General features: G+C 37.1%; 1 protein-coding gene and 1 long non-coding RNA gene across 4 annotated transcripts; one reads left to right on the forward strand and one right to left on the reverse strand.

Annotated features, from left to right (window-relative positions):
- Window positions 1-1,129: 1,129 nt before the first annotated feature.
- LOC123769018 (cobalamin trafficking protein CblD) lies at window positions 1,130-9,468 on the reverse strand. The gene is made up of 8 exons (XM_045759965.2): window positions 9,315-9,468; window positions 7,940-8,055; window positions 6,034-6,178; window positions 4,462-4,661; window positions 3,907-4,042; window positions 2,582-2,718; window positions 2,095-2,314; window positions 1,130-1,662 (listed from the first exon to the last, which is right to left on the reverse strand). Exons 2-8 carry the CDS (start codon window positions 7,997-7,999, stop codon window positions 1,577-1,579), a joined length of 984 nt encoding a protein of 327 aa, XP_045615921.1. The 5' UTR covers window positions 8,000-8,055; window positions 9,315-9,468; the 3' UTR covers window positions 1,130-1,576.
- LOC138354733 (uncharacterized) lies at window positions 9,302-16,475 on the forward strand. 3 transcript variants are annotated; one of them, XR_011223674.1, is made up of 7 exons: window positions 9,302-9,432; window positions 9,690-13,110; window positions 14,467-14,683; window positions 14,790-14,841; window positions 15,289-15,361; window positions 15,700-15,771; window positions 16,332-16,475. It is a non-coding gene; the product is annotated as an uncharacterized lncRNA (long non-coding RNA). The 3 variants fall into 3 exon arrangements; XR_011223672.1 differs by having other exon boundaries at window positions 15,297-15,361; XR_011223673.1 differs by lacking the exon at window positions 15,700-15,771 and having other exon boundaries at window positions 15,297-15,361.
- The last annotated feature ends 2,316 nt before the right edge of the window (window positions 16,476-18,791 follow it).

The following is an 18,791-nucleotide window of genomic DNA, read 5'->3' on the forward strand; positions in this document are numbered from 1 at the left end:
GCAGAGAGTATATTACCACTGCGGCATGGGGACTGCAAGGCCATCCTTCTGATGCCTCCAGACCTCTTGAAAATGGAAAATAATTATGAGAAATACTCCATAGCAATGCTGCCTCATAAAATTAACCAAAACGAACATGGTTAGCATAAGTGGCTAATGCCATTCATTTTATGTTTAATATGACAGTTTTGGTTCCTTTTATTAGATAACAGTATTTAGTGATGATTAAAAAAATGATAAAAAAGAATCTTATAAAGTTTGAGGCAACAAAGATTGCAGATGAAGTGGTTCCAGAGGTGGTGGTCCAAACACCCCCCAGGAAGATAATTCAGTCAAGAAAATGGAAGAGGCACTTAAGCTGATATATGATGCACTGGCAATATTTGAAGAGCAAAGCAATGATGTCGGGAGAAAACTAAACTTTTTTTTAAATATCACTGCACCCTACCCGCAAATTTACTTTGAAAAAAGATATTTGTACAGTATAACGAGAGCATATTTCCTGAAAAAGTCTCCAGCCTAGCAGTCACCTCTCAAAGAGTCACTATCAATAGCCCTAACGATCTTCAACAAAATGACCAACCCAGAACATCAATTTCTACGGCAGCTTATGATACTGACGATGACCCACCCCATGTTTGCCAGCCAGGCATCATCACCCACATGTTGCTCATGTGGGTGATGCCAGTGCAGCCAGTGACACTAAAGGTGACCCGCCAACCTTCACTGCCCACACATCACCACCTACTGCTGCCTCCTCCAGTCTTCTCTCCTCTTCTCTCCTCAAAAGAGGAGGAGGAGAGGAGAGGACAAGGAGAAGAGGAGCCTCCTCTTCTCTCCTCAAAACCAGCCAGTTTTGACAAGCAGGAGAACTACATCATTCAAGGTAAATAACATGCTGTTTTTTTTAATATTGGTAAATATAATACCTGTATTGGTTTTGTGATGATTTTTGGTTGTGCAGAAACACATTCTCCCCCCATTTATACCATTGCACCTATGAGAAGTCTCGTTCCACATTCTGAATAACTGCTTTATGAAAACATTTTTAAAAAATAACCCATTTATAGTTGGGAGACTCCAGGTATTTACCTCTGCTGCTTAACTGAGTGACTTAATAAATCTAATATTTTATGCAATGCTTTATATTCTATGAATTACATTAAGTACATTGATATTACAATAAAACTTATTTGAGTTTTTAGAATGTAATTATTATTAAGTATCCAAATATAAATACAATTTATGTAAATGCTTCACATTTCTCCTTGCCTGACAATAAATTTTACACAAAGAAAAAATTTGTATTAAATGCAAAGAAAAATTTGTATTAAATGCACTGTGTATTTCGGTAAACCAGCTAACAAATAGATCTTGAGATGACAGCCTATGAAAAAAAATGTAGCCAAAGTATTTCATACTGACATAATAACATGTAAACACTACTGTGTGTATCACATATGTACCTAGTACTGGACTGCCTTTTTTTTTTGTAATATCTATACAACACTAGTCCTATATACAGTATACTGTACATATAGAAAGCAGAATGAGCTCTCTATATACAGTACTGGTTTTAGCTCGATGTTTGATCCTTCTGATGTTTGCCAAGGGCTTGCTGTAAGGCATCCGAGTTTACAGGAGCATTGGTGAAGATGGCCCCTGTGAAGGAAACATATTATTCAAATACAGTACTGTAGTTCATCAGTGAGTTAACAATCCTACTACAAATGTTCTTAAACAGAACTCTACAGCAGTTAATTCTGCCAATAATACCCTTATATAGTTCTGTGCAGTATTTAATCCTATCAACAGTACCCTTAAACAGTATTTTGCAACATTTAATCCTATCACTAGTATGTACCCCCTAAAGAGCATAGTGCAGAAATTTATCAAATCACAAATACCTACAAATAGTACTGTGCAATTTTTCTCTAGAAATTCTCAGCAAGTAATTAATAATTACATGAAGAAAAGACGCTAATCTGAACCCTTCAAGTCATGTTTATCAGTGAATTTGAGTAATAATTGTGGTACACAGAGATGTTGCAAGAGGAAAGCAAAATAGTATATTTAGAAATAGTCGGAACTCACCAACAAATACGTAAGTGCCCCAGAGTCGGTGAGAAATAATTTTGCAGCATCCCAAATCTTCAATGAGAAAGCCTAAGTACCGATAACGTTCATCAACCTCAAATAATGTAGCATTAGTGAACGCTCCAAGGTAAGGTCGCCCAGATGTGGGGTCAATAAAATCTGCCCAATATCCTTCTGCTTGTAAGCTACTGCATATATCTTCAGCAGCAAGAATAAACTGTAAAAATAAGTATAGTATAAAAAAAATAACTACAGCCAATTTACACTTGCATTCATTTCAATGCAATAATTTAACGACACACAGTACAGTATATTATAGGACCTAATTTACACTTGTATTCATTTGAATACAATAATTTAACTACACACAGTACAGTATATTATAGAACCTAAGTATCAAAGAAGGTATGAAGCCATGAACACTACAGTATATATATTCATCTACACACAAAACAATTGAAGTTGAAACATTAGCATTCATTACATAATCAATAAGCTCCTCTCGCTCCAGCTCCATATCTTCAGACCAGCTACTCATATCATTTTGAGTTTTTTGGCTTAAAGTCACTACAGCCAGGGGTCCATCCTTCAAGTTACGCCCAGGGAACAAATCAAGAAAATCTGAAAGATTAATACAAATACAGTATGGGAAATTATAACCAATTTGTTTCATGTGCTGAGGTAGCCAGCTGTGCAATTAGCCAAATTTACAACAAAATTCCTCTTAATTAAAAGTTGCCAGTTCAGAACTTCTCACTCAGCTTGTAGGAACCCCTCCACTATGTCAAGGTAAACACTTATACAATGCACAGGCTCTGGTCTGTATATAACACAAAACAGTCCCTAAACAGAAATACCATTCATTATAAGAACAGATATTGTAGAATACAATGCTGACAAAAATGTGGAGAATCAATTCAAGATTAGACAATTTGTAAGTACTGTTAACTGTTTGTCTATTGGGCTTTATCAAATTTAACAGATACACAGGGCTAGTGCTTATAAAGAAAAAAAATGAGGGCAAAGAGATGGGTCAGGTGGTGGAGGGGAAGCTGGGGCCAGATTCACAAAGCAGTTATGCAAGCACTTACGAACCTGTACATCGTTTCGCAATTTTTGGTGTCTTTGTTTACAATTATTAAACAGTTAATGAGCTAGGAATTAATAAGAAGAAACAGTTTATACGAAAGGAAGTAGAATGACAAATTATAAGATATGGACACAGGTATGAAAAAATGTAAGTGAAATAAATAAAAAACAGAAGTACAGGTACTGTATTGATTAATTAAAAAGACACGGTAGACGTAATAAATATGTAGGTACAGTAATTAGAAGGCGAAGGCACTAAGCCAATTTAATTATTTAACATACCAGTATGTATTTTTATTAATTTTTTATTTATTTATATATACAGTACGTACAAGAGTTCTTACATTCTTGTAAAACCACCAGCATGCATATTGTTTCGGGCAGGTCCTTAATCTTAATTTTTCCCGGAATACGACCTGCCAAATCATTTAACAACCAGGTATCCATTCACTGCTGGGTGAATAGAGGCTACAGTTAAAGATTGGCACCCAGTCAATCCTCCCCGGCCAGGATACGAACCAAGGCCAAAGCGCTCGCGAAGCACCGGGCAAGTGTCTTACCACTGCGCCTCAGGGACTGCTTACCATATAATATAATATTACATTAAACTATAAAATCCATCTCACAGTATAGCTTCTGCAACCAAAGACTACAGATTTACTCCATATTACAACATTACACAAGGACATAAACTATGTAATAGCTCTAAGCATTAGATACCTTTTTTGACCAGATCAGGACACTGCTGGGCCTTGCACTCTAAGATATCTGATGGATTAGGCATCGATGGGTTATTTCTATGTATGTGTTCTTCAATGACATTTTTAACTTCACTAGGACTACACTGGCCAAGTGCCTGTAAAGAAACAAACAATATTATCGGCAGCTCATAATAAGTGCTCCTTAGGCACTGACTTATATTTGCCAATTTTGCAAATATCCATTGTTAGGGACAGAAGATCTGTACTCAGGCATATTGATGTCCCCCATAGCTCAACTGCTGACCTTTCCCAGGATACATCTGACAACAGTTGCTCATTTAAATGAGCAACATTTAAATTCTGCATTTAATAGAAGTCTAAATCCTGCAATGCATAGATTTCTCCATCATAGCTTTAGCAAAATATTAAAACAATCAGTTTTAAACAGATCCATGAGAGAAGCAATCGTATATAAAACCAGGAATCTACTCAATTTAATTTGTAATTAGCAACAAGTAAAAAATATATAATAAGTCATGAAGATGATGATAATGGCATTCATTCACACATTTACCTGCATCTGGTGTTCATGATTAGTCTTACGAGTGAGAATATCTGGAGATATTTTCCAGTGGCTATGCCTCTGGTATATTAGGGGACGCTGCTCACTCATCTCCAACTTCTGACACAGCCCAATATTGCCAGGGAGAGGAAGACGCTGGTCGCTTGGCCCAAATATTCCAGCTTTAATATCTAACCATGTGTTGAGTGGCTCTGTAAATGTAGATAATGTTAACATTAACTCGAGCTTCCTTTCACAATGTCACCATCAAGATGATGGTAACATTAACAAAGCCTTCTTTTGGTAATGTTACTACAGTATCTATATGATGGTAATGGGTCAGTCCATGCCAAATTATCACAAAAAAGTGGACTTTTCAATCTGTGGATAATTGAACCCCAAAAAAACTAAATTCAGCTCCAAAAGAGCTAAATAGGCAACCCTGCTGAGAAGTACACAGATAGATACTATCAATCAAGTCTGAACTTGCCTGATGCCTGTTTGGTGCAAGAAGTGTTTAACTGCTACACACCAAGTTTATAATTTTAATTTAATCCTGTTCCCAAAGCCATCCTAAAATGAAACGTATACCAAAGAGAGAATATATTTAACTGTATGACATACATTTACAAAAAAAAAGCGAAGATATGCTTTTTATACTGTATATTCAAGGTCAAATTCCATATCATGTGATTCTGAAATGTAAAAATTCAATAGTTAATGAAAAACTATTTTCAACTATAACAATGCTTCGTTAGGTTCGAAATGAGTACAATATGAAGGTTAGAAGCAAAGTAATAATTTTTTTGTTTTTTGTTTAGCATACCTATCTACCTATCTTGTGGCTACCGTGTGGATGTTCTGAGGATCAACGTTCCACAGCACAGTCTCCGACCAGGCCTCCTGGTTGATTAATTATCCTTTGGAGATGTTTATCGAGTTCTCTCTTGAACACGGTGAGAGGCTGGCCAGTTATGCCTTTATGTGTAGCAGTTGAGTATTGAAAAGCTTGTAAGCAAAACTTTCGAATTTTTTTATCACATTTGTCAACCCTGCTGTATGAATACTGTATCGTGCATCACTGAGTACTGTATTAAAATTTTGCATATGTATATTACTTCATGTACTCCAACATACAACTAAATTTCATCTAAATCTCAGGTGATCAGGTTCGGAGCTGTGATGATTTGACAGTGAATGACCCTCAGCTGGTCCCCAGTAGGCTTATATGACACGGCAAAGACCTGGCATGGACTGAATTGGATGGAGCTTGCCAGGTAGCAAGCACCAAGGAGCCATTAATAAGAGCCCCCTCAGATACTCCCAATCTTCTACTGTTTCTCCATTTAGTTACGTGTTACGAGGTGCTGTACTGATGACACCACTCTAAGTCTGCCAACTTAATGCTAGTCTTTGGGTAAAAGATAACTTTAAGCCTTATAAAATAGTTTTATACTGCATAGAATCTTTTTTGAATACAGTACAGTATACAGTAGAATTACTATACATGTTCTGAATTCTATTATTATTATTATTAATAGTAGTATTTGTAGTAGTAGTAGTATTATAAGTAAATGACCTTACCTGCTGCAACTTCCTTAACATCAGGTTTAGGTGTGGCTTCATTAGGGTTGTTGCGTCCTTGACTTGAAAATTTCCTGATTCCAGCACAGACAGATTGTAAGCTTCTCGCATAAACTACAACTCCACGGTCCCCAGTGCATAGCAGCTGCCATGACGAAAATTACGTATAACAAATTATAAAGTCAGTATTTTAAAAGATTGAAATAACTAGTAGTAAACACACAGTACTGTAACTATAGTAGGTCTCAAATCTGCATTTCTGCTCCTTCATCTCATCATTCTATTTTTTAATTTCTTTCCGGTTCAAGAATTACCTTTCCATCCATTTTTCTTTTTAAATTATACAAAATATTATAGAAAATTATAAAAGTTATGTTAATTTTTTTAGCTATCATATATAGCTCAAGCATGTGCACACATTTCCATTTTTATTAAAAAATATTAAAACATTTAAAATTTGTCAGGAATGTTGAAATGTTCATAAACATTTGTATATTCAACTCCAACACACAAGTGCAGTAATATAGTATTATTAATGCACCTTTTTTCCATCTATACTCTGCAACAATAATTTGCAAACATCTTGGCACCAAACTTATAGAAATAACCCAAAACAGTAACTTAGAAAATGTAAATAGAGTATAACCATTTTAGACATCACTGAAAGGGCCTTGAGAAGCCCAGAAAGTTTCCAGTCTAGCACACAACAAGGTGGCAGTCCATTAAAGTTCAAGATCTAATATTATTATACATGGTAACATAGCATATCAGTATGTTTCAGTGTTTCTTCACATTTTGCTACATTGTACCTATTAATATTCTTCAAATTTTGCTACAATGTATCTGCTTACAATTATCTGTTAGAATAAGGACCTGCCCAAAATGCTGTGTGTATTAGTGGCTTTGCAAGAATGTATAAAAGCACCAATATTATGTACTCTCACAAACCCTACTGTATGTACCTTCCTGTATATTTAAATAAATAAAACAAAAATAAATAAAAGTTTCAGTATTTACAATAGATTTGGAGACCCCTGGTGTTGGTGGATTAGGATTGGTTTAAAGTCCACCATGGCACCATTTCATTTTACTCCCATAAGTTACTGCTGTCAATCTTTGACATTCTATATCTGCCTGAAAGCAATAAAGATCAGCACCAGCCATCATAAACAAAATTTATTGCACAAGGAAAAGCCATGTATAACAGTAGAGTACTAGATGTAAATTGTATCTAGATATGAACTGAACCAATACAGTTCTGAACAAATATTGGTCATATACTAGGATCAAACCTGCGTCCCTGAACTCATCAAGCATGCACATCACCCACTGGGCCATGATGGGCTTCAATATTTTCTCAGATTTATCACGTTCTTGTGATTTCATCGTGCAATACTGTTTTATGTTCCATATTGACAAGAGAGAGCACTTAATAAATACTCAAGATATTTTTTGTTTTATATAACATTGATGTTTTTAAACAGTAAGTGCAGATATTACTGATAATTATTATACAGTATACTGGAAATTAACAAAATATTTTGTATATTGTTTCACTGACAATTATTTCCAATTACAGTGCTGTACATATTCACCATATTGTTTTCTAAATACAGTAGTTCTTTTGAATATTAAAATGTTCAATCCTTGGGCAGGATAAAAAGGATTGGGCAAGTTTCCATTTTACATGATTCCTCTGTTCACCTAGCAGTTAAATAGGTACAAGTACTTAAAAGTTTAGAGTTGCATCTCGGAAAAGGTCACTAGCTAGCTTGGGGAGACCTCGATAAACCCAAGTACTGAACATGCTTTCTTTTGCCAACAATATGAATTATGTAGCAATAATTGATATAATTGAGATAGTCTTAAATATGTCTTAAACAACTTGACGACTAGTATTTCTTACCTTAGCTGCCATAACTATTTGGGGTAACCTTAGTGCCTTATCCAGTAAAAGGTACCTCATGTGTTACTAGCAACCAGTGGTGGAACTTTTCTTTAGTAGCTGTTGACTGATGTATCCTGAGAACATGTCAGAACAAAATCATCAAGTGTAAGTAACAATTTCCATAATTAAAAATGTCAAAGAAATTAACATCTCACAAGCGAAGAACTCCCAGAACCCCATCTAGCTTCTTGCAACATATAAAACTCTTACATTTATTAATATATCTGGGTGAATTAAGCATCGTTTTGTGATGAATATTATGGGTTAAGAACTCGACGAGCAATGAAAAATGCAACATTTATACAACTACATATATCTTCGGTTTAACTTAAAATATTTTTCTGGTCTCTCTTCTGACATAAATAATTTGGGTTTAATGAGTTATCAAGATGTTTTCAACAATATTCTTTGGGCATTTGTGTATTCCAGCATGGGTTGCACATTTTGAAAACCCAATACATGGATTGACCCATCTGGGTTGGGTCAGATCTTAATAGTGCGTTGATCATATGTTCTGTGTATAGGTTAAAATGGTCCGATGTAAACAGATGTAAACAAAGCGGTTCTTATTATGTCTCCATGGGGTAATCAAATCAGTCATTTAAACAAACCTCATTTTCTAATTGTAAAAACTATATATATATATATATATCAGGTCATAGTTTTCATTATAGCTTTGTCATAGTTTTGGTTAGGTTGGGCAAGGTAAGAAAGAGTTTGGTTGGATGGGGGGGGGGGGAGGCAACTATCAGGCAACAGTGCCAAGCTATTATGACATATAGCACTTGACAGGGATCACGATGTGGACTTGGGATGGGACAGAGGGGTAGATAGCTTTTTTTTTAATTTATTGGAAAACTGATTTGTGTCCATATTGCAATAATCCAAAATGCTGGACAGTATATTGCAAAGTTCCTATGTTACTGATACATTAGCCAATGTTGTATACTACAACATAGCATATACCTAACAGGTCTATATTAAAATTTCAGCTACAGATTCTTATAAAACTGCTTCCAATATACCATAACTAGGTTAAATCAAGTTTGATTTGAATAAATCTGACATGAACCAGATTCAAGCTATTGCAGGCCTATGTATTACTAGTTCTACATGCATAACAAAACGCCATACATATTAAATATGTATACATTTATTCATACGAAAAAATTATATCACTTCCTTAGATACTGCGATTACAAATATTGCAAGATCCAGACCAATACGGACGGACTGCCCATTATTATACTCCTCGTAGGGAATTCTACTCTTTTTATTCTGCAATTTCTTTTATTTCATGAACGTGTATGGCTCAAGAGTGTGTGGAACTCACCAGGGGTGCCAAGACTGGTGGGAGAGAAGCAGACAGGGATAAAATACCAAGGTCGAGCAGAGCCAACTCCAGCAGCCACCAACCTTGGTGTTGACACCAGGCAGCATTCACAACCCTCGTAAGTCATTATTAATTCACCAGATTTTATTTACAAAATCATAATTACAGATTTGATTACAATTTTTACATAGGTATATATATACGGTTTGCATACGGCCATTTAATCATCATTTTTTCAGATACACTTCTCTCATATCTCTGCTGTATAATGTCAGTAACATATTTAGCACCATATTCTTATTAGTTTGTGTAGATAAAATAGCTGTAAATTCTTAGTCCACTAATTAAAATTAATACCTCTTCCTAAATGGTCAGGTGAGGTTGGCAATATAAGCAGTCGACAACGAATCATCATTTTACGGGCTCACTATAGCCCGTGCTATATGGAAATTTTAGTTCAGAGTAGCTAAATCTTAAATGACGACGAATCATCATTCATGCAGCCCCGCTCCTGAGCAAATTAATTTAATTAAGTCCACTATGGGCTCACCATAGCCCGTGCTACTTGCAACTTTGTTCAGAGTAGCTGAATCTAAAACAGAATCATAATCATCAAACAGTACCCTCCCCCGCGATAGCAACCACATAGTAAGGACTGAAGATTTAAAAGCAAGCTCAGCACAGTATATCTTTTCACGACCAAAGATCACATTCACTCAAATAAATCGACAACTTACGGGCTATTCTCGCCCGTGCCACCTCTTTGGTGGTTTAATCTTCATCAATCAATTATCAGTCTACATCTGTATCATTGTCTTAAAATTAAAGTCAATATTTATTAAATATAAAAAGATACGCTAAAGAACTTTAAAGTATATATAATGAAATAGAATATTCAAGTGCGAATTTGTAGGCTCGGGCTGTGACGTCCGAACCTTAATGGAATCTGACCCATATATCAATCAGGTCAACCCATGTGTTGCGTTTCCAAAAGGGTCGCCCATGTTAGAATCGGTGAACGCCCTAGTAATATTGTTGAAAACATCTTAATAACTTATTAAACCAAAGGTCTTTTTATGTCAGAAGAACGGCAGAAACTGGATCTATATATGAAAACTCTTTCAGGACAAAATTTAAAGTAAAACTAAAGATATTTGTAGTTGTATAAAAGTTGCATTTTTCATCGGTCGTAGAGCCGGAAATCCGCAATATTCATCTCAGAACAATGCTTATTTCACGCAGAATCGTTAATAAACGTAAGATTTTTATATGTCTCAAGAAAGATAGAAACATAATCTTCATTTTAAATGCCTTACCATGGGCATATTTGTATTTAAAGCGAAGATACGTGTATTTTTCTAATCGGCGAGCTCCGATCCCGCACAGATCGAGCAAAGGAGTAACTCTCTCTCAGAACAATGCTTATTTCACGTAAATTCGTTAATAAACGCAAATGTTTTTATATGTGTTGAGAAAGATAGAAATATAAGCTTCATTTTAAATACTTTACCATAGATATATATAAAGTTCTAATGAAGATACATGTATTTTAATAATCGCCGAGCTCCGACCCCGCACAGACTGATCGACAGAGCAACTCTCTCTCAGAACAATGCTTATTTCACGTAAATTCATTAATAAACACACATGTTTTATATGTCTCAAGAAAGATAGAAATATAAGCTTCATTTTAAATACTTTAACATAGACATATATAAAGCTCAAGTGAAGATACATACGTTTTTATAGTGGCATTCAGTAGCTTGTCGGTCATGGAATGCAGAAGCCTACGCACTTGCCAATATAGTGTGTAATTAACAAAGATACGCTTATAAAGCCTAAAATATTATATGCCTTCAGAAAGACAGAGATATGCTAGTTATTGTGAGTGCACCAAAGGAAATATATCTTGTTGGAGGACAAAGACATATCAATTCTAAAATAAGTTTCGACTCGCTCGGGCGAGAGATAGCGCGACTCTCGCCCCATCTATTGGAGATTCTGTTCACCTAATGACCCAAAGCTACTCAAAGCCTCCTAGCATTACTTAAATAATGAAGAAATATGGTATATTTATTCACTATAATGTTGGTGCTTAATGCAGAACACGAGAAAACATATATTTACTAGAAATTAATATACTTCCATTATGAAATAAGTAAATATGTGGCTTCATAGGAAGTCAACGGTCCAGGTGTCAATGTTGTGGAGCGACTTATCCAAGATATATTGTTGTCTGGAAAGTGTTTGTTGGCATATCAACCTTCTGTACACAGTGATCCAGTCGTCGCACTTCTCTCCTTAAATGATCGCAAATTTAGTTTATTATATTAACAAGTAGAATACGTATTTCTAATAATATCTAACATAACTAGCCAGAAAATATTTAAGACTTATTGAAAAATACATGTCTGGAAGTTAAGTCGACTTCATAGAACAATAGCGTTGGTCTATACTAATCGTTATTCGTTAGTATGCGTTCGCTACTTAAAACATTTACTGTACTGATGTAAAATCTCCCATGTCTCTTCGAACCCATTGATGATGTGATGACTTATATTGAATTTTGTAACTAGCTCATCAAGATTGTAACTTGCTTAGCTAAATGAATTGTGGGGTTCAGTCCCTGAGCCCATTATGTGCCTCTGTAACCCTTTCCACTACCGCCCACAAGATGGGTATGGGGTGCATAATAAATGAACTAAACTAACTCTTCGCACATGGAACACCGAACCTTACACACTCTCTGATATATTGTTTAATTAATAGAGATTCACTAACAAAGCTTATAATTGTATATGTTATCAAAAAGGCATAGATAAAGTCGTTCTTACGTTTTAGTCACAGAGATTAGATATTAGTAAAGTTCATTTTATTCAGGAAAGTACATAAATAGTCGATTTACAAACATAATATTGGATTTATAGATAGAGCTAGTACATACAATACCTAAAGCCACTAGTACGCATAGCGTTTCGGGCATATTATTGAGAGAGGAAAGATATTTATATTTAAACAATTTTTTTTTTTACCGACGCTCTCCCTATTGATGAGAACTACAACCTAATGAAGATAAATGTTAATTTTATGTAGATACTGTAATAAACGAAAGTTTTTAATGTCATCAGAGAAGCAGAAATATAGGCAAATTTTAAATCCCTTGTCATAAATATAACTGAAGTGAAAGCAAAGATATATGCATTTTGATAGTTACAAAGACAGCTCTTTAACACGGGTGGAACACGAACAAGGGGAACTTAGTACCCAAATGAGCCACAGAGATATTAGAAAGAATTTTTTCAGTGTCAGAGTAGTTAACAAATGGAATGTATTAAGCAGTGATGTGGTGGAGGCTGACTCCATACACAATTTCAAATGTAGATGTGATAGAGCCCAATAGGCTCAGGAACCTGTACACCTGTTGATTGACGGTTGAGAGTCGGGACCAAAGAACCAAAGCTCAACCCCTGCAAGCACAAATTAGGTGAGTACAACTAGGTGAATACAGCTGAGGGGCGGGACCAAACAGCTGAAGCTCAATTCCCTACGCATAACTAGGCGAGTCCATAGGAATTACCGTTTGTCCTGGCGCCATCTATATTTGACAGCAGTACTACTAATGTTCCCACGTTATGTGATGATCGCTATACGGGTGTTACGGTCAGTTGCTCTTCTATATATGTTTATGGACAACGTAGGTGATATGAGGCAATTTGCGGCCAGAGTGAAATAGTATCCACGCGGTGAGTGATGGAGGAGGATATATACTGCTGTGTGCTCGACCAGCGGGTGAGAGGTAAGTTATATCGAACAATTATGGGGAATAGATGGGTTATTTTAAGCGTAGAATGTCAGGTAACCGGTAACTATACAGATGGGGTAGTTTTTTTTTTAAGTCTTTATTTACTAAAGTGGAACGTACATTATATTATGCCTTTAGCTGAAAAAGTCTACTGGTGGGGGAAGTAGACGGGTTTTATGAAAGTATTTTGCCTAAATATTTGTATTTGGTTAACTAGTTCAGCCGTTACCAGGGAGGGTGTCCTTTAATCTAATCTTAAAAATTCTAGCCGGACAAAGTGATTAAATAAAGAAATTGAATAGAACAAAGTGGTTTGCCAGGGTGCTTAACATTTAGTTTAGTTCACTTACTATGCAGCCCATGCTTAAAGAATGCAAGTTTATCGTATTGAATTTACCGTAGTTTTACTGCACTTAATATACCGTTTTTACCCTATTTAATTATGTCGGGTAAAGGCCGGTCGTGGGAAGTTACTAATAAAGCAAGTTTTAAAGGAAAAGTTTGAGTTAACTTTAACGCTTAAGTTAGTGACCAATTAGCTTAGTCTATTGTGAGGAAAGTTACTAGAATCTAACATTGCAAGTGCCATTTCTTTTCTCTTTTTGAGAAACATGACTAGATACATGAATCGCATAGTTTTATTACTAAATGTTCATGGATTAGGTTGCATAGTTGAGGAAATGGTGATAAGGTTTGGGATTTTGTGTACCTTGACTTCAGCAGAGATTTTGATAGTGGCGCAAAATTGATAGGGGGCTCGGATCATTAGGAATGCTGACTAAAGTTGATTAGGTCATGGCTATACCAAAGGAAATTTAGTATAAATGGGGTTAAGTTGGGAGAAGTGTTGCAAGTAGTGCCTAAAAGCTCTCCTTGGACCTCGGTTATTCGCAAGATTATGGTTTAGACTGCAATAGTTGCAGAATTGGCAAATAAAAAATACCGATGCCCTATAGTTTTGAAATGGTTAAGACTACCAGATGCAGTTTAATGCTGACAAATGTAAGGTTTGGGGGCTAGGTAAAGATGATAGATGTAGATAGATGTTAAGTCTCCGTGGTGTAGTGGTAAGACACTCGCCTGGCGTTCCGCGAGCGCTATGTCATGGGTTCGTATCCTGGCCGGGGAGGATTTACTGGGCGCAATTCCTTGACTGTAGCCTCTGTTTAACGCAACAGTAAAATGTGTACTTGGATGAAAAAACGATTCTTCGCGGCAGGGGATCGTATTCCAGGGACCTGCCCGAAACGCTACGCGTACTAGTGGCTGTAAAAGAATGTAACAACTCTTGTATATATCTCAAAAAAAAAAAAAAAATGTAGATTGTTAAGAGTATTAAATTTTTTGCAGGTAGTAAATTCTGAGCTGGCACTGCTCTCCAGCCTGGGATGTTGATTGGTTAGTCTTCAACTGCCTCCCAACATGGTAGTGAGGTCCTGAGCTGACATGCAGTGAGGAACGTGGAAAGCTTCCTGAATTGGCACATGGTATGCCTCCCTTTCAAACCAGCAGCTGGCACAAATGTTCCAGCTAACATCAGGATAGTGGATGAAGCCCACACTAAAATGTAAGTGGTACAGTAAATGGGCAACTGTTAAACTGGTGGTACAGGTATGAACAAAATAACATCGCTATGCAAATAACTTTAGTAATATTTACTGTTCACAAGACAGGTTGTGGAAGGTCCTAGCAACAGAGCTGCAGGAAAATACTTGCAGATCTACAGTAAGTAGTGTTGTGTTCATTGGAATTAGAGGGTACAAGTTAATTGCTAAAAACCTATTAAATATTAGGGGTATGGAAATTGAATGGGTATGGAAGTCTAGGCTTAGGCTAGTGGGTACCATATCTGCAAGTTTAGTCCTTTCAGGAATGTATTGAATAGAATGGCATGTTGAAATTGTGAAAATTGTAATGTGGGGCATTAGATCTTAAACAGCATAGTTGAGGGTGTTTTATTAATAAAATTTTAATGAAATATAAATCTTGTTTAGTTAACATTAAATGTTTGTTAAATAAGCTTTAATCTATAAATGTATAACACTGTTAAGGGTAATCATGAGTCAAATAAAGTTAATGGCAGGAAAAGTTTTGTTCTAAGTGATGGTATTTTTCCCTTGAAAGTAAAAAAATATTTAATGTTTACTTTAGCTTGGTTTTAAATTTATTTAGTTTTCCAGAATGTGGTTTGGAAAGTCCAACTGACAGAGGGACTTCTGGAAGTTAATTGCTTAAACAGAATCAGGCGAGTTGTAGTAAAGGTTAATCTGAATAGATTTGCAAAAGTGAAAAAATAGTAATAACTTAAACAATATTGCATTGGCTAAAGATAAATGTAAGTTGCCATTGAAGTGCAGTTGTGGATAGTTTCTCAAATGACATTTACTGAAACTTGGCAAATTGATGCCATATATATTTATATTGCTAAATTAGATCTTTACTACTGCTACTAGAATATGTAGGAAAGGTAAATTCCTTAAAGAAATTTTTTCCATCTGAATTTGTAAACTACTGAATGCTAATTTGAAAAGTAAAGAAAGATTGGCTTTAAATCTGAAATTAATTTGTTGAAATATTTTTCAGGTGAAAGTGATTATGATGCATGGACTGGCTTGGAGTGAGGTTCCTTTACTCTGCAAAAGGAAATCTACAAAAGTGGGAGAGTTTGAATTTGATGTTTTAGCTATATCAATGACCTAATCTTAATTCTCTTGTCTAGTACATTTATAGGTGTGTAACCATGTCCTACCGTTAGAACCCACAGGGGATGATGCAGTTTGTACTGATCCTACCCCATTTCATAAAAGGGGACCAGGCAGTCCTGCAGATTTCCCTGGCTTGGCTTTTTCAGAGCTTTGCTCTACTACCCATCTAATAGACTAGATTTGCATAGGTTTAGGGACCCTTAACAATGGTTACATTGTTAATTCTCACAGGGCTTGTTTGCTGAATGGGTGGATGCATCTAAAACTTTAGTGCCTGGCATGCATTGTACAGGGCTTTCAGTAAAGCATATGTACAATGTGTTGATGGCACTAAAGTGGTGGATGTAATGCACCCATTCAGGGAACAAACTCTGCACTAAAATCAGAGGAAGGTATAGGCCTTGCTGAGCCAATTTTAAAAGATTGGGTGTTAGGATTTTTTTGCTTATTATTAGGCATTGGTGATAATAAAAGTAGTGTCCCTGTTTAATGTTTATTTTTCTTTTACAGGTGATTGTCTCTGGAGTTGTCTTGGCCTTTTGGATCTTCTGTTAATCTAGGAGCATCTGTCCCACAACCTGAAACGGTAATAAATATTAGATGTATTATAAATACTATATGTAAAACTTATTAAATAAAACAATTTTAATGAAACTACTTTATATACCTTATCCTGAAAATTGTTTACTACTATTGATGCAATGTTTAAACATCTGAAATTTTTTTACTTTGAAAATAAATACTTGGTAAAATTTACACCTATTTGTAACTTGTTACATAGATGCATGCAAAATGCATTGAAAAGATGTAAAAGTAGACTACCTATTCAATTCACATTAATTTGCAATATTTGTTAGTTTGTCTGAAATATTAAAGTGGAAGTAACTTTAGTAAATATTTTAGTTTTCATATTTTTAAGTAAATTTAAAGCTATGCAACTCCTAAGCTTTGTACAAACTATGATTAAATTAACTAAAGATCATTGTTAAATTTACAAAACATTAGAAAAGTGACTGTGAAAACCATGTTCTATAGATGCTTCAAAGTCTTTGGTAACTTAAATTTAATAAAAGCACTTAAATGATTTGTCTGCCAAACTTCAGATATTCTCAATTATTTTACCTAGATTAAAACCATTGTTTAAAAGGGCAAAACAGATTACTGTCGACGCTAGCGGCCAGAAACCATGTGATTTTTGCAGCTGGCGGGCAAAAATCGCGCGAATTTCGCCGCTACCTACCAAAAATCGACCGATTTTCGCCGCTAGCGGCAAAAAAAGGGGGCTATTTTCGCCGCTAGCGCCCAAAAATCGCGCGATTTTCGCCGCTAGCGGCCAGAAACTATGCGATTTTTGCAGCTGGCGGGCAAAAATTGCGATTTTCGCCGCTACCGGCCAAAAATAGCGCGATTTTCGCCGCTAGCGGCCAGAAACTAGGCGATTTTTGCAGCTGGCGGGCAAAAATTGCGATTTTCGCCGCTAGCGGCCAAAAACCGTGCGATTTTCGCCGCTAGCGGCGAAAATCTCGCTATTTTTGGCCAGTAGCGGCGAAAGTCGCGATTTTTGCCCGCCAGCTGCGAAAATCGCTTTTTTTTTTGGCCGCTAGCGGCAAAAATCGCGATTTTTGGCCAGTAGCGGCGAAAATCGCGCTATTTTTGCCCGCCAGCTGCAAAAATTGCATAGTTTCTGGCCGCTAGCGGCGAAAATCGCGAGATTTTTAGCCGCTAGCGGCGAAAATCGCGCGATTTTTGGCCGCTAACGGCGAAATTCGCACGATTTTTGGCGGCTAGCGGCGAAATTTGCACGATTTTTGGCCGCTAGCGGCGAAAATCGCGCTATTTTTGGCCGGTAGCGGCGAAAATCGCGATTTTTGCCCTACAGCTGCGAATATCGCATGGTTTTTGGCCGCTAGCGGCAAAAATCGGTCGATTTTTGGCAGGTAGCGGCGAAATTCGCGCGATTTTTGCCCGCCAGCAGCAAAAAATCGCATGGTTTCTGGCTGCTAGCGTCGAAAATAGCGCGGTTTTCGGCCTTTAGCGGCAAAAATCGCCCGATTTTTGGCCGCTAGCGGCGAAAATCGCGCTATTTTTGCCCGCCAGCTGCGAAAATCGCATGGTTTTTGGCCGGTAGCGGCGAAAATCGCGATTTTTGCCTGCCAGCTGCAAAAATCGCATGGTTTTTGGCGGCAAGCGTCGAAAATAGCGCGGTTTTCGGCCGTTAGCGGCAAAAATCGCCCGATTTTTGGCCGCTAGCGGCGAAAATCGCGCGGTTTTTGGCCGGTAGCGGCGAAAATAGCGCTATTTTTGCCCGCCAGCTGCAAAAATCGCATAGTTTCTGGCCGCTAGCGGCGAAAATCGCGCGATTTTTAGCCGCTAGCGGCGAAATTCGCCCGATTTTTGGCGGCTAGCGATGAAATTTGCACGATTTTTGGCCGCTAGCGGCGAAAATCGCCCTATTTTTGGCCGTTAGCGGCGAAAATAGCCCCTTTTTAGGCCGCTAGCGGCAAAAATCTGTCGATTTTTGGCAGGTAGCGGCGAAATTCGCGCGATTTTTGCCCGCCAGCTGCAAAAATTGCATGGTTTCTGGCCGCTAGCGTCTAAAATAGCGCGGTTTTCGGCCGTTAGCGGCAAAAATCGCCCGATTTTTGGCCGCTAGCGGCGAAAATCGCGCTATTTTTGGCCGGTAGCGGCAAAAATCGCGATTTTTGGCCGCTACTTGCGAAAATCGCATGATTTTTGCCCGCTAGAGGCGAAAATCGCGCAATTTTTGGCCGGTAGCTTCGAAAATCGCGATTTTTGCCCGCCAGCTGCGAAAATCGCATGGTTTTTTGGCCGCTAGCGGCGAAAATCGCGCGATTTTTGGCCGCTAGCAGCGAAATTCGCACGATTTTTGGCGACTAGCGGTGAAATTTGCACGATTTTTGGCCGCTAGCGGCGAAAATCGCCCTATTTTTGGCCGTTAGCGGCGAAAAT

The sequence above is a fragment of the Procambarus clarkii genome, chromosome 64, assembly GCF_040958095.1.
Source record: "Procambarus clarkii isolate CNS0578487 chromosome 64, FALCON_Pclarkii_2.0, whole genome shotgun sequence".
In the NCBI taxonomy this organism is placed as follows: Eukaryota; Metazoa; Arthropoda; class Malacostraca; order Decapoda; family Cambaridae; genus Procambarus; species Procambarus clarkii.

Excerpts from the sequence above, each read along its gene's own strand:
- LOC123769018 (XM_045759965.2), bottom strand. The coding sequence starts at position 7,999 with ATGAGGTACCTTTTACTGGATAAGGCACTAAGGTTACCCCAAATAGTT. Across the intron at positions 4,043-4,461 it reads ATCATGAACACCAGATGCAG|GCACTTGGCCAGTGTAGTCC; the intron begins GTAAATGTGTGA and ends GTTTCTTTACAG. Across the intron at positions 2,315-2,581 it reads GAGAGGAGCTTATTGATTAT|TTTATTCTTGCTGCTGAAGA; the intron begins GTAATGAATGCT and ends TTATTTTTACAG.